Source organism: Panthera pardus, unplaced genomic scaffold (assembly GCF_024362965.1).
Source record: "Panthera pardus isolate Hobbes unplaced genomic scaffold, ASM2436296v1 HiC_scaffold_17, whole genome shotgun sequence".
Taxonomy (NCBI): Eukaryota; Metazoa; Chordata; class Mammalia; order Carnivora; family Felidae; genus Panthera; species Panthera pardus.
Window position 1 is genome coordinate 21,561,735 of NW_026526732.1, and position 21,896 is coordinate 21,583,630.

General features: G+C 37.8%; 1 protein-coding gene across 7 annotated transcripts in view; it reads right to left on the reverse strand.

Moving 5' to 3' along the window:
• Window positions 1-21,896, reverse strand: part of UTRN (utrophin) — a 487,285-nt gene that overhangs the window by 88,112 nt on the left and 377,277 nt on the right. For all 7 annotated transcript variants that reach the window (XM_053904408.1, XM_053904406.1, XM_053904407.1 and 4 more), the window contains 3 exons: window positions 9,408-9,676; window positions 3,637-3,783; window positions 707-785 (listed from right to left, as the gene is read on the reverse strand). In XM_053904408.1, coding sequence (XP_053760383.1) covers window positions 707-785; window positions 3,637-3,783; window positions 9,408-9,676 — 495 coding nt within the window. The remainder of the gene's footprint in view (window positions 1-706; window positions 786-3,636; window positions 3,784-9,407; window positions 9,677-21,896) is intronic.

Genomic DNA, 21,896 nt, shown 5'->3' on the forward strand with positions numbered 1-21,896 from the left:
TCTGATAAAATGCAGAATTAATATTGTCATCTCAATTTCGGTGACTCTAAATCCTACATTCTTTAGTTTTCCAAGTAGGGAGTGAAAAATAAAGTAGGAGCTCAAATTACCTATATAAGATCTCATCAACAATCCATAAAACTAAAAACTTCAGTTGCAGAATATTATGTAAAAATCTACATATATGGTTTGGCTAAATTGGCAATACTTGATGAGGAGAAAAGCTAACTATGATCACAGTGAACCTAATAAACAAAAATTTCAAAGATTTGTGGGGAGTTTTTTTTTAAATTTATTTCTAAAGCTACAGGTGCATTTTAAATTAATAAATGCTTTTTAAGAAGAAAAATTAGAAATCTTAAAATATAAAAAGATTTCTTTAATGTGACAAAGTTCATGACCTTGGCTTATGATACAGCAATGATAGTAAGATAATACATTAGTTATTATAGCAGATAGTACAGGGAAAAACCATAGCTAAGAATGAGTTCAGTTTTGCTCCACTTCAAAGACTTTTCGATCGTGACCAGATTATTACCTTAATAACCAAAAACCAATACTGTAATTGATCTTAATACTTCCTTTCATATATTTATCTTACACAAGCAAATATATTTGTAGCAAAGAATATGGCTTGTTGAGGGAAAAGGAAAGAACATGCTCATTCATTCACTTAATGAGAACAGTGAAGTTTATTAGTACTTACTAGAAAGAAAATGCTGAGATGATGGCCCAAAATCTCTATGGGCTTCCTGAAGCTGTTTAAGGCGATCATCCACAGAAACCTGCACATACACATGCAAGAAATAATGTGATTTGAACACAAGGACTTTAATAACATACTTAATTTAAGTATTATCCTAAATGATGCTACAGCCCAAGATATGACTGCTTGCATAGACTCCTCTATCTCCGGAATCAAAGTACTGGGATTAAAACAGACTTCTTCTGGTACCAAATGACAGCAAATAGTGCCAGGAACTCTTCTAAGCAGTTTATACAAATTAACTTTTTTAGCCTTCACAATAGCCATAATATTATGACCACTTTACTGATGAGACACCTGGGACACAAAGCGCTGTCCAAGGACATAAAGTTAGCACCTGACAGCACTGGTATCCACAGCCAGCTCATCTGGTGCCAGGATCTCTTGCTTTCCTGTTCCTCTCTATTGCCTTGAAAGCAGTAAAGCGCTAAGGCATCTAAAGTCAAGATGTGGCCATGGCCAGTGGCTACTCATCTCTCTTTTGTAAGGAAGGTGGTAAAAAGTGTCACAGGGAACAAACGGAAAAGAAGGCTAAAATACTCCAAGGGAGGGACACCTTGGTGGTTCAGTTGGTTAAGCGTCTCACTCTTGATCTCAGCTCAGGTTATGATTTCATGGTTTGTGAGTTCAAGCCCTGCATCAGGCTCAGCACTAAGAGTGCGAAGCCTGCTTGGGATTCTGTTTCTCCTTCTCTCTGCCCCTTCCCCGCTTGCACTCTCTCTCTCTCTCAAAATAAGTAAATAAACTTTAAAAATAATAAAATAAGGGGAGCCTGGGTGGCTCAGTCGGTTAAGCGTCCGACTTGGGCTCAGGTCATGATCTCACGGTTCGTGGGTTCGAGCCCCGCATCAGGCTCTGTGCTGACAGCTCAGAGCCTGAAGCCTGCTTCGGATTCTGTCTCTCTCTGTCTCTGCCCCTCCCTTACTCACGCTCTGTCTCTGTCTCTCAAAAATAAATAAATGTAAAAAATAAATAAATAATAATAATAATAAAATAAAATAAAATACCCCAAGGGAAAAAACAGATGATGACAGACAGACAGAAAGACAGAAAGACAAAGAGACAGACTTAGATGAGAGATTCATAGACAGGTAGAGATAGATGGAGAGAGAAAGGATATATGAGTAGGGAATGCCTTATTTGCCTCCAACTTTGTGTCCAATCATCTCGATGTGGGGGTATTCAAGTGTATACCAGTCAATTAGCATACTCTCTGGATTTGTCCTCACAGTTAGCTCTCTGTTATGAAAATGCAAAGTTGGTATACCGAGAAACTAAATGCAAATCAATAACAACTGTACACAGCCTAGTGACACTTGCATTTTCTTTTCCCTGGTCCCGGTCTATGTAGTGCTAGTCAGCTGTTCCGCTTAGATTGTCAATCTTATTTTCGGCGGCCTTTAAATGAAACGTGTATATCTCTGGCTCACTGGGCAGCTCGCGTTTCTCCTGGTTAGCTATTTAAATTACATTAGCAAGTGCTTCGTTCATTAAGGCCAAGAAGCATTCAAACGTCACACTCTATGTTCAGGAGAAGAGAAGATGGTAGTCCTGAAATATAGTGACGTTGCTGCCAGCATAGATTCGTTCCCCTTATTCAAGCAGCAACATCGAACTCTAGCAGTTACAAGACTCAGAGATAAGGATAAGAGAATATACATCCTCCTTCAAGCATAATGTACTCCTTGACTTCTAATCATTGAAGATAGTGATAACAGAAGCAGAAGGCCATCAGGATGGACCACAGGAATACCTGCACGCAGGTAATGAATTAGGGAAATGGAGCAGAAGATAAAAGGAGTAAAAGTCAAACGCCTCTGTGTTCCACTCACTAGAAAAGCAGGTACGAGTTTAACAGCTCATGCCTTACTAATCCCAGATTATTAACACTCTTTTCAAACACAGAAAAGACTAATACTATGCACTCTTTTCTTTCGTCTTCAACTTCATGAAGGACATACAAACCGCTGGGTATTTCAACATTTGGGTTAATTCAGGAAACCTAGTATGCTGTAAAATAGTATATCTTTAAAATAAAAATGTTTTTGTGTACCACCTCAAATTGCATATTTATCTCATTAAATATTGCATTTTAGACCCAAAAGATAGAGAGGAATAAGAGTTATTTTTTTCAATATTCCACTTAAAATTATCCTGCTAGTTTTCAGGGGGGGAATAAAGTGATCCTCTTAACTCCTAGGACCTGGCCCTTGAACAGGACAGAGTTCTGCAAAGGCTGCATGAAGGAAAAAAAAAAAAATGACTGACCAGCATGTGTAGTGACTTGCTAATGCTGACACCTACTAACACGACAGAGTCCTTCTGGGTGTGGCTCTATTAAATCTGGGATGAGCAAGTACTATCCAGAGTCACTGAAATAACTGCATCAGAGCAGCAAAGACCTAAAAGCCCAAAGTAAACACCACACTAGTACAAATGTGCTAGCTGGAAAAGATGAACAAGATGCCTAAATAGCACAGAGTGGAAGAAAGACAGAGATTTCTTAACTTTTCAAAAGAAAAAAACATACACACACACAATTAAAGTAAGAAAAATGAGCCATTATGGAAAATGTTTCTGTAACCTATCACAGGTTTCAATTGCTTTATTTGACCCTTTGCGGTTTTCTACAAATATCACACGAATAGTACCTCATAAAATTACATTAAAACCAATATTCATAAATAAATGAGGCCTTTGGGTTCAAGATATGGAAAGACAAATATCTGATTATATTACATGCTACAAATCCGTTATCAAATACAACCAACAAAGACAGAGAAAACGATAGTGTGCGGTAGAATAATGAGACGGGGTTTGGGGACCTACTGGGGTATAAAGCTGGATTATGAACAGGGATAAACTGATACCTGCAAAAGTTTCCATCGCATATTAAGGTCATCTAGCTGGCGAGACATCTTTAAAGATGGATGTAGGTCAAGTGGTGACAGCTGACTGGATAAATCATTCACTGTTTTAACTTTTAAGTTGATTGGTGCAATTTCTTCTCTAAATGCCTGGAAGAATAAAAACAAAAATGATGTTCTTGGAAAAGAATATAACAGAAGGTAGTATTTTGAACTTTCCTTCAAAGAAAAAGGCAAGATCAGCTGCCAATGGCAACCCATTGGCAACAGCTGACAGCTCAGTCCAGGTCTTTAGCAATTGGGACCACCAGGCACAGAGCCATCCTTTATAACCTGGAGAATTTAAATAGGTGCACAAAGAGAAAAACTATAATGCAAAGTATAATGCAAAAAACAAAAAATGAAAGGATTATGTGTTTCCTGCAAATCTACCATTTTATGTAATTTCATCTGGAAAATGTTTGCCATTATTATCCACTTTCTTAATTTCTAGTCTTGATTCTTTCAATTTCATGTTTTCCATCTTCATTTCCATTTAAAATTAAGTGAGATATTGGCCAGTGAGAACAACTTTCCTAACCACAAAACCTACGACTATTATATACTCGAGAGGTAAGTTTTGATCCTTTCAAAATCATTGATGATCACTGTGGTTAGAGGAAGGGCAGGAAGAGAAGGGTACATAAGAAAAGAGGTAAATGAGGCTTAGTGACAAATGCTACCTCTGGCACAGTACAGAGAGATGCCATAGGTGGGAGTGGAGGATGTATGTGAAGAGAGAAAGAAAAAAACAAAAGATATTTTGGGCCAGTGACAGTAATTCGTCCCATAAGAGCAAACAGAATAATGAAAACACAGTTTTCTCCATTCTCCACATAATTCTGCCTGCCTCTATGTTCATGTTCCCTTTTTCCAACAAAGTCTTTGCTTAGATCCAATTGATGTTTTAAAAGACTCAACTCAGGTGCCCCACCCATCCATCCTAATTCAGGGAAGATTTCCCTGAGGCTCTTCTCAGCATTCTTGGCTGGAGACCCCTCTACATGTTCTGCGGCGTTCTCGCTGCCTTCCTGAACCCAGTCAGGACTTTAAACCAGCACACATCCAAACACACAGACTCAGTTTTATAAGTGGGAGCCATTCTGATTGTGTGGTGTCATACAAGCCAGTTGTTACATATTTTAAATATATCATTCCTTATCAGAGCTCTTAGTACATCCATATACTTGACGTCCCTCAAGAAGAATAGAAGCTTCTTGAGAATAGACACTCTCTAGTATTCAGCGCAAAGTTTGCAATACAAGAGGGGAGAATTCATTTCTATTGATGAAGGCCCACAAAAATGATATCCATGGCAAGATTAAGCCAATATACAGTTGGGAAAAGAACTGAGATACCAAAATAGAACAGTATATTGTTATTTCTTTAGTATGTCACAAAATCAGAGTTAATTATGTACCAAGTTGAACTTACATGTATTAGGTGTCCTGAACACATAGTTGGTATCAGCCCTCAAGCTGTATCACTTCTATGATCCCACCCCTTAAGAGATAAGCATATGTCTACAAGTCTCCTTTCTTCTCCCGTTTCCCCCATACCAAGTTTAGGTAATGAAATATTATATATCAGAGTGTTCTGAAGACCATGAACTTTTATTGGAATACTGAAGTATTAATTTGATTTCCCCATTATGCTTATAAAAAGAAAGCCTCTTTAACCATGTCCTTTCTCCCTTCTCTCTTCAAAACCTTCTCTCTTCCAAAACTAGTTACCCTATATAATTCCCCCTTACATAACATGTGTAGGCTAAAAATAATCATTACCATTGATAAAACTCAAAATAGTATTATGAATATAACTTTAATAAGGAAATTCATTTTAGGTAAATCAGAGAATATTTTTTAGTGTTTGAAAAATCTCAAACATGCTCAAAAGCCACAAGAAGAAACTCAAGATGGAAAGTCAGAACAGACCCAGAGCTCACAGTCAGTATGAAAGGTACACACATAGGAGGTAGCAGTGTGTAGAAGACATTTGAAACAATGAACATGTAAGTCAATGTGTGTAAAGTAAGAAATATTGCCAGAACCCTAGAAAGTATCAACATTTCAAAATCAGGCAGAAGAAAGGAAGCTCACAAAGGCATCTCAGTTGCTGCAAAATGGAAGGAAGAGGCTTTTAGACTTGTGATCAGTTTCCTCCACGGCTGCAGGCATTGGTCTTTTATGGATGACAGATGTGCACACAGACTCACAAATACAGGTCAACGAGAAAAGCAGTTAATATGATAACAGAGGCCTTCTAGGTCTAAAGAATGAGCCGCTAACATGGAAGCTTAGAACAGACACAAGTGGGACTAGGGTGGGGAAAGAGAAGGTTTCTGCTGGGACTTGGAAGGGATCTGAGTTCCTTCAGATTCAGTTTAAGAATAATGACAGAACTCAAATCTTTCAAGGTTTCTTCAGTTGTTTTTGAACATTATACCTTAATATTCTCTACCAGACTACTTGGGAGGACTCAAGAATTTTAATCAGCTTTTAAAATCAATGTCTTTGTATTTTGTAGGGATCAAAGATTAAAAATGAAATGCTAGGGGGGCGCCTGGGTGGCTCAGTCGGTTGAGCATCTGACTTTGGCTCAGGTCATAATGATCTCACAGTTCATGGGTTTGAGTTCCGTGTTGGGCTCTGTGCTGACAGGTCAGAGGCTGGAGCCTGCTTCTGACTCTGTGTCTCCCTCTCTTTCTGCCCCTTCCCTGTTCACGCTCTGTCTCTCAAAAATAAACATTAATTTTTTTTTTTAAAAGAAAAGCATAATTAAAAAAATGAAATGCTAGAAAGTGTCCTTAGGTTTCTATAACTTCAAATAATAAAAATAACAGCTTTTATGTTTTTGAACAGTCTTTTAGTTCAAAAGATGGGAAAATTTTTCAAAATTAGATTGTAACTTCAAGACAGATTTTAAAAATCTTACAGCGCATCAAGGGATTTTAATTTTTCCTCTGTAACAATACTGTTTTTTCTCTTAAAAAGTCACAGGTGAAAATATTAAAAGACCTTTGACCACCATGGTCATTGGGTTTTGTTTTTGTGGTTTAGTGTTTTGTGGAAGTAAGGAACCTTTCTACTAAGGAAGTTTACCTTTTGCTTTTTAAAGAGCTTTCAAATTAAGGGCCTTGAAGTAAAGCAAGTTTTAAAATGGTTGCAGATCTGCTGTGTGTTCTAGTATTAAGAACCAATGTATCATGTTTGCTGCACTTTCCTGTAGGAGAATAAAAGTCTATGTGGTCTTCCTTGCTATCAAAACAGAAACATCTGCTCGTATTAAAGGTGCTGCCAGCCTGATGGCAGATGTGGGGAAAAAAAAAAGGCTTCTCCTGTTGTAAGGGGTATATTTGGCAAATAAGAATGATTAAGGATAATTTTAGGGCATTAAGATTATTTGATTACCCCCAAAGATTTTGTTTTCCAGTTGCTTTGACACATTTAATAATATTTAGCAATGATCAGTACTTATTTTCACCTGCCAACAGCTTCAGGGGGATTTGGCGTATACGTTAGAGTACATGTAAAACATCCCAGATTTTGAATCCATTTTGTTTGGTTTAATGAGATGTGGGTTTTATTTTCTTTTTTTCCTAATAAGATGTTAAAATATTTTAATCCACAGTTTATTCCTTTCTCTTAACTATTAACTGTATTTCTCCTGGCTTTCCACTTAAGCAGTGAATTGAACAAAAGAATCTAGGTGCAGAAGTGGGTAATTTCTTTAATCAAATGGGATTAACAACTCCCAAACTTTTAGGCCTTTAACAACTTTTAGGCCAGATACAACTTTTCATTTTTTCCTTCAACACTAGTCATCCTGAATTAAAACTTCATACTTTCAAACTCAAATGGGTAAATTCTTGTTCTAACCAAGAGGCATGTTTGTAGTCCAAAAAAATATGCTGTTTAGAAACTACTGACTTAAAGATTTCCAGCGTTAAAAAAAAAATTGTTTACATGGCAAGCAAGTGTGTCACTTCCAAAGAACCTATACTGAAAGGCTTTATTTTCGGTTCATTATTTTAAACTCAGATTCATCCACAGAAATGGCTTTCAGGAGACCAGAGCTGTCAGAGGAAGCTGACTTAACTCATAGAGTTCTGCACATTTATGCATATTTATAATGAAAGGCAGGAGACACCAATGCTTCTTTAGTAGTGAAATTTTTTTAAGTTTCAAGTTCAATCTGTAACTTTCAAAGCACTGAATTCAAAGAGCTGATCAGAGTTGTGCTTAATTACATTAATATGAGTGAGGTTTCTACAGTGAAAGAGAAGAAAGAGCAAGAAAGAAATCATGGAAACTCTACCACTTACTAGCCATGTGGGCTTAGGCAATATCTGTAGTTCTGTCATTTTTTGAAGTTTATTTATTTATTTTGAGAGAGTGAGAAAGACAACGAGTAGGAGCAGGGGAGGGGCAGAGAGAGAGGGAGAGAAAGAATCCCAGGCAGGCTCTGAGCTGTCAGTGAAGAGCCCAATATGGGGCTCAAACTCACGAACTGTGAGATCATGACCTGAGCCAAAATCAGAGTCGGACCCTTAACTGAGTCACCCAGGTGCCCCTACACTTCTGCCATTTATAAAATGGGCTTAACAACACCTATCTCGTGGGGTTGGTATGTGGATTAAAAGAGGTATTGAGGTACACTGGTTGAGAACAGCTCCTGGCACGCAGAAAGCCTCAATTAATGCTAGTCATTATTATCCTATGTCTACATGTACATATATTTACTTATATAATTAGTCTGCATACTCAGTTCATTTCCTAGACCCTTCACTTTCCTATTTAGCCGCACGCATAAAACAAAGGGAAAGTGTTATCCAATGTCTGTGCACAAAAGATATGTATCTTTTGCAATAAAAATCACATTCACAATATTGATATTGTCATCTAACAGCTTCTGATGTTTCATTGGTGCATTCTCTGATTTGGTTCATGACTACCTACCATACAGTTTAATAGGCTACCATAAACCCTACTACTGTGTCTCTTATTGCTTAAATTCTATTAACTTTTTTTCTGGATATGTTCTAGAATATGGGGACCAAAGGGGCTCTAGACCACAGATCTATCATCCTTAATTTTGGGCAATTCCTGACCACAAACAAAATTTATAGCTAAACTAATCCTTCCATAATACACTCAGACAGTGAGATAAAGTTTTTACATACGAGTCCTCAGTAAAACAGCATGTTTTTGATTAAGTCTCGAAATCCAGCTACCAATTTACAGGAACTACAGAGTAGAGAGGAACCTGCCCAGGGTCACCATGGGGATGCCACGCTGCAAAACCCAGGCTGCGAGAAATACTATAAAACAAACAATTCAGTTTCTTAAACAAATACATTGCAAAGGAAACAAAAAAAGGATAGAGGGGAGATCTAGGGATTAAAAGGGACTCCACAATATTTAAAAAAAAAAAATACATCGGTGTTTAGAGACACAGAGTTGGTTAAAAAAATAAGTATAAAGAAGAATAAGGGTAAATTATTGTGAAAATCTCATTAATTATTATTTTGGTGGGGAGGGGGTTCCCATGGTGAGGGGCATATGGAAAACATCTGCTGTGTGACTGGGAAAGCTCTATATCCTGATTTTGGTGGAGTTGTAATGGGATTGATTTCATAAACTCCCTTATAACGGGTTTTATATGTGGCTCTCTTTGTGTTATACTTAACAATAAAACATTCCTTCAAATCTTTTATCTGAGACAGGGATGCTGACCATGGTTTTTTCAATGTGATCCTGCAGTGAGTCGATGAGTAAGTCGCCCACGGGCTTCCAGCCATTCCGTACGGCCTCCACCTCCTTCATGTCAACGTCTAGGTCATCCATGGCGCCCTGCAGATCTCTGAGCTTCTCCAATGCCTTGTCTACTTGCTTTTGCCAATTGCTAGTGACAGCGTTTAGACTTTCCCACTTCTCTTTGACTTCAGAGGACTGTTTGCGCATGGCCTTGGCAATCTTTTGGGCCCTCTCCTCAGGAGTCAATTCTGTAATTGAAAAAAAAAAAAAAAGAAGAAGAAGAATATTTGGAAGCTTGATCAATAGCCAAGTGTGAACACCACCTTTTGAAGGGGTGCTGATAGGTGCATGGAGACACAGTTTACACAAGCCAGGGGAAGAAGAAGTTTCTCCATAGTCTTCTACTGATTCCCTATTACTTCTCAAAGGAAGAAATAAGTTAGAGTAATGAGTGGTCTGGTAGTTTTGGTGACTTTTGAATGTTAATATATTTACAAACCTTGAAATGTAACACAATAACTCAAAAAAAATAAAACAATCTTTCTTTAGCATATATCTAGTTATATAAAATCCAAAGGTAGTATTTCATTTCACTGTCCTAAATAAAAATGGGAAGTATAATTAGGAGAGAAATAGCTTTAAGTTATGCAGAAAGACTCTGAGAAAATAAGATTAATTTATCATGTTCCTTAAAAAAAATAACTGAAGACAAATAACGTATCTTAGATACTTCATCGTTGCTGAATCTGTTTGACAGTTCATCTTTAATACAGGGCACTTTCTGTAGCCCAGACATGTAGCATGTCCACAAACATGTCAACAGGAAGACAGCAAAATTTCAAGGATCATCCCAAATATTTCAGATACAGCAAGAAAGCTTCCAGAATGTCTGAAATAAAGTCAAACCTTCAGACAGGAAAGGCCCTGCCATAGGACAGGGGCAGGAAGAAAGAGGAAGAGTCTAGAAGACAAGCAAAAGATACAGACAGAAACGAAAGTTAAGTTCAAAGCCAACTGTCAGAAACACAGAGGTGAGAAAGCTGACAAGACAAGAGCAGACATCCTTAGATCAGGTTAGATGGATCTCCAGTTAAACACTCCTGGGCCTCAGTTCTCTCATCACTCAAGGGTGTCCCCTTTCTTTTCTTTTTCTTTTTGAAAAAATTTTTAATGTTTATTTATTTTTGATGGGGGGGGGGGGCGGGGGGGAGGGAGGAGACTGAATCTGAAGTAGCTCCAGGCTCTGAGCTGTCAGCACAGAGCCTGATGCAGGGCTTGAACTCGTGTACTGTGAGATCACGACCTGAGCCAAAGTCAGATGCTTAACTGACTGAGCCACTCAGGTGCTCCCTCCAGGTGTGGCCCCTTTTTTACCTCTCTGCTTGGAGGACTGTCCTGTTTGTCTACTAAAAACAGAGGTCAGTCAGAAACATACAATCAAGGAAATCAATACAAGGAAACTGTAGACAAATTTTAAGATAGAAATGCTTATTCTTCTTTGCAATAACATCTTATCTTTTGGTATCAGTTGCATTTGCAACTTTACTTCAAAATATTTCAAATTATTTGTGAATATAAATGGAAGTTCATGGAGCTTCCTGGTGAGATGAAGTAAAGCAAGCTCTCCCAAACACTAACTTTCATATGCAACATATATTTGTCCCTCTTTCTTTAGTATTATTTAAAAGTCAAGTGCAAGGGGATAGAACACCTATTTTTATCTATTTCAATTTCCAGAAAATTCTCGACATCAATATTTAGACTTAAAAGCAGCTGTAATAAACGTCTGGGAACCAAATAGACCATGAAGAGTTCAGCAGCCACAGAACTCAGGGTTGCATTGCTGAAATGCTAGAAGCTATAGAGTGTCCTGAATAATCCCTCTGCAACTGAATTGATTACAATGAGATTCTGTGTTATGATAGACAGATAGACTGAACCCACCATCAAGTGATAAATAAGGAAAACAAGTGAATCAAACACCCAGCTTCTAGGAATGCTTGAGCTGTGATACAGTCCAGTCCAACAATACTGGAGGAAAGAGACGCCATTAGACAAAGCTTATTTAAGTCCTTAAATAGAAAATGAGAAATACATAACACTTATATGTAATATATTTTGTTTATATAAACGTAAAATGTTTTATGTTTATATTTATATACTTAAATATAAATAATATAAAATATGTAAAATAAATAAATGCTACTTACGTGAGATGGAAAAAAATCATTTTAATAGCCCCATGAGAAAGGGAGTGGTAATTTTTATGATGGGAACACCTGTGTTTGTCACTTGGGCTTTTTCAAAGATCTATTTTAGGCACTCGTGTTTTACTGGCTTTTGTAAAAGAAAAAGATACAGTACTAATTTCAGAACAGACAACTTAATTGTGATGATTTTTCCCTGAATAAAGTAAAAACTGTTTCTGAGTCAGTCACCAAGTAACCTGGTAGGGAGACACACAGCTTCTTTGTCCTGTGACAAAACACCCAACATGGCTGGGACATTTTTGTCTTCACTTAATGTAAAATCTTTTGATTGAGCAGTCCTTTTGTGGTATTTATTATATAATCCCTACTCAAGCAGCTACTCGGGAGAAAAGAAAAGCTCTATGTTCAATTTCCCATCTGTTTGCCAGAAAGGATACATATTAACTGATCACGAGTCAGAATAAAAGTGCCTCCTATTACAGTACTGATCTCCTTTGAATGCCTACTTTAAAGAACAGAGGGAGGAGGTACAAAACCAAACAAAAACCTTCCAGAACCTTTGTGAAACAGGTAATAAGCAGCAACATCTGAAATATTAAGTTATGACAATGTGGGGTAAGAGAATAGAAAAACAATTTAAAACAGCAAAAAAAGAGGCATAAAAGATGAAAATAATAAAGGGATAAAATTACATTTTAAACATCCTCTAGTTATTTGAAAATCAAAGGACGACGTTTCCTTCAAAATTTCTGAAGAGATTTTTTTGCCATACATTTTAAGACCCTCATGCAGGAGTAGAGAATTTTCTGGACCCAGTGGTTCAGAATTCAGGGGACATATGAGAACCCCCTCCGAGAGTTTATTTGCTTGCCTGTTTGTGTTTAAATACTGAGCCCCAGGAGCCCTACCCCAAAATATTAAAAGATTCAGATTTAGTTGGTCAAGGGTGAAGGGCAGTGTGGATATATTTTAAAAGCTCCCCAGATGATTGTAATGTGTTGCCAGGACGAAGCACCGCCAGCTTCTTGGCTCACAAATTGATTTCTCTGGTCCCTGCTGCTGAAGCTGGAGTATTTCCACTCCGGTGAGTTGGTATGTCATATTCCCACGCAGCGCAGGGCCACTAAATACTGAAGGCCGAGAGCAAATGAAGCTCAAAGATAAGAGGGTAATCTAATTTGCATTTGAAAAGGCAGTAATAGAGGCTAATCGGAGAGACGGAGGAAACAGCAGGATAAAACCAAATAAATTTACTGACAATTTTCAGACCAGAAGCTCTTTTTCTGTCACTTTCCTATTCCCTGTAGAGAGAGTGTGTGTGTGTGTGTGTGTGTGTGTGTGTGTGTGTGCATGTACGTGTTTCTCTGTGGATTTCTTTGAGGGGCAGCACTGTTTCTCCGTTCTCTTCCCTTGACAGGCTTTCCCATCTAACTGACCAAATGTTGAGAGTGGAATTATACTTACTTCCTATATATTATATATTTATACATAATACATAATAGGTTATTATCTATTATATATATAGATTATAGATTATTAACCTGTTCTAGGTTATTATATCTATTATAAATAGATCATTTATAAATATAAATTATAAATATTGTAAATTTATATTAATAAATATAATTATAATTATTATATTAATTTCATGTAGAATTTATGTAATTTAAAAGAGTGATTATTATGTCATAACAGATCTTTTAGGAAAATTGATAACTATTTTTTAGGAAGAAGAAAGAAGAAAAAGAAAAGACAAGAGAAAGCAATGATCAATCTTCAATTTTTCTCTCTTGTCCAATTATCTTTATTCCTCAACTATGCAAATGAATTGGTGGCATTTATACCACACTACTTCTATAGCTTGGAGAGAAAGACTGCCCGTGGTACCCTGCAATGCAGGTGGAAAACAAAGCTGGACCAAGGGCACAGACTAGGATTTGGGACCAGCTCTGCCCCCCCCCATCTTGCCCTTTGCTCCTAGGAGAGCTAAGTAACCCTACTCATCTCACTTGTATCGAGTGGGAACCCTGTTTTCTCATGCTGGGAAAATATTTTATACCAAGGGCTTTCAGAGGTCTAAAATTCAATTCTGTAAGAAAGCCAAAGCCACTATATCTCAAAGAAATCTTAATAGTAGAGGGGAAAACAATCTCCTTATACGTGCTTGTACAAAAACATTTTGCATTAAAAAAAATTAAAGTATATGTTTTTCCTGTGAAATAGTATAGAACTCTATTAGAATCAGCCCAGTTGTTTTAAATAAAGACTTTCCATATTTATGGTATTTTCTTGCTCAATACGAAACTGACATTTATAATGTCCATTGGGATTTTTTTTTTATGTTTAGTTTTGAGAGAGAGAGAAACAGAATGTGAGAGGGGAGGGGCAGAGAGAGAGAGAGAGAGGAGACACAGAATCTGAAGCAGGATCTAGGCTCTCAGCTGTCAGCACAGAGCCCAAAGCGGGGCTCGAACCCACGAACCATGAGATCATGACCAGACCCGAAGTCAGATGCTAAACTGACTGAGCCACCAAGGTGCCCCTGCACTGTGACTTTTTATTTGTAGGTTCGAAAGCCTTATGTCATGCATGTTTTATTTCTTTCCATCTTGGTTTAGCAGCACCCAGTCTAGAGACCGGTAAGTCCTCAATATATAATTAGTGAACTGAGTTGGGCTCAATGGAACTTTTAGCTTTACTCCTTACTGAGCATACTCAACTTTATAACTTCAAGTGGAAATCTTTCTATTTATTTTTCTTTCCTCCTCCCCACACCCATCTAAAGCATTTACAAAAAGGTTTTTACTGTGAAAGAGAAGGATAAACTTCACAAAGTTATTTCAAGTATGGTAATTCCAAATATCTTACTTGTACATTTTGCTTTTTTTTGCATGTATCTACAATCTTGTTGTATTTCACCAAGTGATGAAAATATTAAGACCAGCAAATATAGAAAAGAAACCCTCCAGAGTAGCATTTTTACTTCTGGACTAGTCTAGTGCAAGAAAAGATTAGGAGATCATATACCAATTCCAACGTTAACAAGTTATGTAATCGTAAATATATTCCTTATCTTTTTGAATTTCAGTTAATAACTATAAAGTTACTGGCACACGCCTGGCACACAGGAGGGCCTCAACAAAGGCTAATTTCTTTTATGATTCCTTTTATGATTTTATTACTAAGTCTGGGAGACGTAGACATCTCTAGGGATTTTTCACATAAACAAACCAAGAATTAGCCAATAAAAATTCACAGGAAAAAGCAAAGCATCCTCATATCTCTAGAGACCCGACTTGCTCTTACTCTCTCTTTACCTGCCCTCCATTTCTCTCTCTCTCCCCTTCATGATCAAAAGATGTTTCTGATTAAAATAATGGGAAATATATTCTCTCCTACATTTTCTGATTACATGATTAACTTAATCTCTCTGATGATCAGTGTTTAAGAGGACTCCACCCTTTTCCTATTTTGTATGATGATAACAATCATTATGAACTAGATTACAAGTACATCATCAAGGGTCATCAGCTGATTACTGTAATATTTCTAATTATGTTCATTTAATACATTATAAGAGTGACAATAATAAGAGGTTACCCAGACTAGATTAACCTGTTCATGTGTAGCCTAAATCTTTCAGTAAGAACATGATAAAGATGATATGTACCCATCCATGCTGCCAAGGGACTTCTCAAATCCTTAAGGGGAAAAAAAGGACATTGAACAAGTATGTTTAGAGAAAGCAAGATCTCCAAAGTAAAGAGCTGTGGGAAGTATCTTTCACAAACACCCATATGCAAGGTAGTAAGAGAGGGAAGGAAAATGGAGAGGAAATCAGAAATGCAGCATACTGTGGAGGGAGATAAATGGTACTTTTGATCAGAAGTTAATGGAGGTAGAACCAGAGTCTGGATACTTTTAAGTTTTACTCTTCCTGTAAAATGGGCCAAAGTAAATAAACCCAGCATTGAACTGAGGAAGAAGTAAGGACAGATCATTAAGAAAATTAACCTTGGGGCACCTGGGTGGCTCAGTCAGTTAAGCAACCAACTTCAACTCAGGTCACGATCTCACAGCTCCTGAGTTCGAGCCCCATGTCAGTCTCTGTAGTGACAGCTCAGAGCCTGGAGCCTGCTTAGGATTCTGTGTCTCCCTCCCTCTCCCTCTCTCTCTCTCTCTCTCTCTCTCTCTCTCTCTCTCTCTCTCTCTCTCTTTGCCCCTCCCTGGCTTGTGCTCTGTCTCTCCCTCTCTCAAAAATAAATAAACGTTCATGGGGCGCCTGGATGGCGCAGTCGGTTAAGCGTCCGACTTCAGCCAGGTCACGATCTCGCGGTCCGTGAGTTCGAGCCCCGCGTCAGGCTCTGGGCTGATGGCTCGGAGCCTGGAGCCTGTTTCCTATTCTGTGTCTCCCTCTCTCTCTGCCCCTCCCCCGTTCATGCTCTGTCTCTCTCTGTCCCAAAAATAAATTAAAAAACGTTGAAAAAAAAATAAATAAATAAAAAATAAATAAACGTTCAAAAATTAAAAAAAAAAATAACCTCCAAGAAAAGTGCAGGAACATCAGAGACACCCTGGAACAGACCTGGCTAAGCAACCTGAGACTCAGCTTTCAATTTTCTGTAACTGAATATTCCCTGAATTTCCTCACACTGATGGCCGCTTTGTAATTTATACATGTCATTTGTGTGTGCTGAACAGCAGCAGACAGGTCACTGGGGGGAAGGGGTGGAACTGAGAAGAAGGGAAGCTGGGAATGTAAACTCCAGGAGGGGTTTTCTTCGCTGTTGTATCCTCAGTATCTAAAATACTTAGTCATTCTTGCAAAAGAAGTTAGGCAAGTCTTATGTTTATGTACTGCCATAGTAAGTGAGGAGTTTAAATGAAGAGAAGACTTTATGTCTTTGCTAGCATTAAACTTTTTTTTTTTTTAAATGCAAACCTTGGCACGTCTGGTGGCTCAGTTGGTTAAGCTTTTGACTCCTGATTTTGGCTCGGGTCATGATCTCACAGTTCATGGGATTGAGCCCTGTATCGGGCTCTGCGCTTGAGGAGTCTGCTTGGGATTCTCAATCTCTCTCTCTCTGACCCACCTGCACACACACACTCTCTCTCTCTCTCAAAATATATAGATAAACTTTAAAAAAATGGCAAACCCTCTAATTCACTTTTAAAGATTCCAGCTTTTGAGAGGAACAACAAAAATAGCAAAGTAAGTATACTACCCCATTAAAAGAGTTTAGTATCCTCCTATTCTTTATATTTAAGAGAATAACATCCCAGATGTTGATTATAAGAAAATACATACATGTAAAATACTGCCATCTTTTTTATGAGGCAAATGTAATTTACGGATGGTTGTGATAGCGATTAGAGAACCTAACAGATGGTGAACAATTAATTTAAAATGTTGTGCCCATCAAACTAACCTTTGTTATCATTGTTACCATATAATTCTTCATCAAGAATGTTGATTTGTTTATTTAAATTGGATTTCATTACTATGGTATTCATTATCATGCAAAAAAGTTTTTGAAATTTTTACCCAATCAGTAGGCTTATTCAGCCGACTCATATATTTTAGGAAAGCTGAAGACTAGATTGATTACATCCATCCATACATTATAGAACTTTAATTTGGGAAGGATCACATTGCTGCTCTGTAGTTAAGAACACTGGAAAAGAAAGGAACATTCTATTTTTCTGTGTTTTTTCATGCATTACTACATTACTAATCTAATTTGGACTTGAGAAGTTAATTAAATTATTGTCTTGGTCTATAAGCCTGAAAGCTATTATTTATCCTTCAATTTTTTATATGAAAATTAAAAAGACAAAGTCTAATATTGCTTAACCACATTCTCTCTTGATGCTAGGAAATCAGTGAACTGGTATGTCATTCTATTAAGCAGCCTGGTATTTTAGTAAAGAAAAAGCAACAGTAAAGGGAAAAGTAAAGACTTACAGACATATTTCCTATTGTATGAAATTGTATGAAATTGCTTTAAAGTAGAATATAGAAAATTATTTCTACTAAAGTGCTGGAAGCACCTCTGATTACAAGGGTAATGAGAGTATACTATGGTGGTTAATTGCACCAAGCCTAGCGACAAGCCCAACATGGCACTTCGATGCTGTCACGAGTGACAGTGTGCTTCCAAAACTCTCCGAGTCTCCATTTGCTCATCTGTCAAATGGGTGGTGACAGTACTCACACCTCAATGAGTTGTTTTGAGGATTAAAGGAAACAAGACATGTGAGGTGCTTGGCAGCGTGATCAATGTTGCCTTGTGAACATCTATGTTTACTAACATTTCTCTCCCTCCCTTCTTGGGCACTGGTCGTTCTTCCATCTAACATTATATTTATAGCAGGGGTGTGCCAATCCCAGCAGACCCAAAGCTCCACCTAACTCAAGCCGAGTCCGTCAGAACCCTCTCGTGTGATGCACTGGATCTAAAGAAGGGCCTGCCCCTCCCTGGGGCCAGGTCATGAGGTACATGGTTATAGGAAAGCTAAGAAAATCAAAACTGGTGGAGAGAGAAAGGGTGCATAGAGAAAAAGCTTCTGCATGGCACTCCAGTCCCTGATGCCAGCTGTGACCTTGCCCTTACCATACTGGGCTACTGGGGCTAATACATTCCCCCATGTGCCTACGCTTATGGAAGTTGGGTGTTTGCCATTTACAATAACTAAGATTCTAATCAATAAAGCTGTTATTAGGAAAACAAAAATGCCCTGGGAAAAAAAACACCCATTAGTTTTACTAGCCTAATTACTTAGGTTATAATGTATAATTTGGTCTCATTTTATGAGATGCAAGGAAATAATTACTGCCATCTTTTTAATGTAAACTTAAGTTATACTAGGAATCCATGTAAAAGTAACTTGTACTAAGCTATACGATAATTTCACTTTCACTCATTTAACAATCATGAAATTTTATTTGCAGGTTTGCTAATATTGGCATAAAATGGACTGACATAGTAGACTGAAAATGTCATTTATTGCTTCTTTGTTACATCATATGTAAGATTTCACAGAGGAGAAAAATATTTCTAATAATGGGCTTTCTAAAATATTATGAAACAGTTAGTAATTAAAATAAAACAGTATGCCCAGAATTAAAACCTTAACTCCTAGTAAATCTAAACAGCTGTTGAAGACCAAAGACAAAAAATATTAATCCATACATACTTTTTTATCTGAAAAAAATGATTCACCATTAACAAGTACAAGCATACATAATTATATAAAGTACACACACATGCACGCACACACACACACACACATATAGAGTACAGAAATAGTACAATTAACTAATAGTTGTCTTTTTCCTAGGACTATCATTTAAATGAAACAAAATCAACTGATCAAGTATACCACGCTGAAAAAGAAATAATGTTCAGACAGCCTGGAAGAAAATAATAGTTGTAGCAATAGTAATGCCTTCACTGGAATAATTTTTAAAGAAGACTCATGGGGAAATTGATGAATACAAATAATGCAATATTTTTTCTTTTCAACATGAAAAGCTGAGAAGAGGAAAAGAGCTTTTCTATACCCACTCATACAATAAACGGTACAACTGTCTAAACACTTTTAGAGCTGAACTGTCCTATAAAAGTTTTACTTAGCGATTGATACCTAACCTCAAATCATATAATATGTATGCATTTGTGTGCATGTGCACTGAAATCTCTATGCAGCATGGGGAGAGGGACGTTGATGTGAAAGCTCTCACTCCCCTGTGCAAATGTGACCTTTACCCTGAACTATAGGTGACAAATAGGTGACAAGGCATGTGTATTCCCTGATTATCTCAAGAGGTCTGGGGACTGACGTGGGCTAAGGCTGACTGTGGCTGAGTCCGGTTTTCAAAGGAATTGAAAGCTGGAACTGAGAACAGCAAGGGGTAAGGAGAGGCTGGGAGAATAAGGCAGAAGCCAAAAAACAGCTGTGCAGGGTGAAGAAGCTCTAGACACTGAAAGTGGAGAAGGAGCCAGGTCTGTGGCCAATGAGCAGAGAGAGAGAGGAGATAAAAATGAAGAGATGTGGTCAAAGCCAGCCAAAACACTCACTGCAGGTTAAGAAGGGTCGCAACGTAGAAGCTCATGCTGTGTTCCTGATCTACCCTACATTAGCTGGTGACCTTGTTCAGCATCACAGTATTTTCTTGGCCTTTGTGTTTTTACTGGAAAGAAAGAAAGAAAGAAAGAAAGAAAGAAAGAAAGAAAGAAAGAAAGAAAGAAAGAAAGAAAAAAGAAAGAAAGAAAGAAAGAAAGAAAGAGGAAGGAAGGAAAAGAAAGAAAGAAAGAAAGAAAGAGGAAGGAAGGAAAAGAAAGAAAGAAAGAAAGAAAGAAAGAAAGAAAGGGAGGGAGGGAGAGGGAGGGAGGGAGGAAGGAAGGAAGGAAGGAAGGAAGGAAGAAAGAGAAAGAAAGGAAAGAAGGAAAGGAAAGGAAAGAAAGAAAGAAAGAAAGAAAGAAAGAAAGAAAGAAAGAAAGAAAGAAAGAAAAAAGAAAAGAAAGAAAGAAAAGGCGTGCTGCTCTATCTGCCTGACTTATTGGGATAGTTAAGAGAATACAAAAGTGGTTTAGAAGTACAAAAAACAATACAAAGGACAACAAGACATTTACTGTCTTATTCTACCTTTTAACAGATATAAACCAGGTGACTAAAATCAAATGAAACACAATTCAATTGTGTTAAAAGGAAAATTACTGTATTGACACAATACAGATGAAATCAAATTAAACAGCTCCATATTGTTCAAACCAGACAAAGGGATACTGACAAAGTTGTGAACTTTGTAAAATTTCTTTAATTATTCAGATGATTCTAGTTCAATTAAAATTAAATTTACCTAATAACCACGTATAAGGGGAATGAGTTATTCTGGGCAGTCAGTGTTCCAGACAGCTACACTTTACCTCTTCAGCTCTGTATTTTTACGGTTGCCGTTTTAAAAGGAAATAAACTATAACAGAGCATAAATTCCTATGCCTTCTCTTAACTGATTTACATTCTGTCTTCAAAAATAAATAGACCATAATTCATAGCTTCAGTTTTTCTTTTATTGTAAAAAGCCCCAAAGACTACTCTGTTTTGCATTAGTTTAGAAGTGTCATATATCCTTTTTATAATTTCTTTCTCCTCATTGCTGTCACTGCCGGCAATCATTGCTCACGGTCACCCTTTTCCGTGTCCTGTCCTTTCCATTTGCCACATGCCCACGATTCACTGGGAAACAAGTGAAACTACTTACAACAGCATCTAAAGTAAGAGCTAATACCTCTGAGAGAGCAGCTTTTCCCTGAGTAAAACTAAGGATCTTCACTGCATTTGCTATATAATATCTATCTTGGTTGCTCAGATAATTTTGCATAGTCAGATTCTCAGTAAGTGAGAAAGGTCTCTAAGTACGGGGAGGGCTGAGCTCCAGACACAGATACCGGTAACACAGTCAGAGAGATCCCGGAGAGACCCTCCAGGGAGGCATGGAAGAGAGCTGGGAGAGAAAAGGACCCCGAAAGACACTGAGCCTTCACTGGCTGGGAGAGGATGAGCAGGGGCTGAGTGGGCAAACAAGGAAGGAGTCAGAATTCAGGTAAGACAGACCCACACACAGAAAACACACACATACACACACACACACACAAAACAAAAACAAAACAGGACAGTAAGCCACAGGATAAAGACAAGGAAAACCATTGCCTGCAGAACATCACTAGTAGTTTGGTGGCAAATGGGCATCAGTTTGGGGGCAGAGAGAGAGATAAGACGCTGCCACATGGGAAAACTGAGGCCAAATCCCTGTCCAGCCTTGTGGGCCCAGTGAAGGAGCTCAGATGTTATCACAGGCGCTACTGGTGGTTTTTAAACCAGGAGAACAAATGCCAGTTCGGAGTTTCAGATATATCACTGTAGTGTCTATGTTGATGCAGAGATAACAATTAAGAAAGAACTAACAAGAGAGGCGCCTGGGTGGCTCAGGCGGTTGGGCACATGACTTTGGCTCAGGTCATGATCTCACAGTTCGTGAGTTCAAACCCCGCATCAGGCTCTCTGCAGAGCCCAGTTGGGACTCTCTGTCCTTGTGTCTCTCTGCCCCTCCCCCACATGAACAAGCACTGTCTCTTCCCTCTCTCTCTAAAAAATAAATAAATGTTTAAAAACAAAAAAGAAGTAACAGTAGTACTAACAAAAAATGGCAAGGGCTTAAGGTAAGGCAGTCACATTAACAGTGATCTTTAAATAT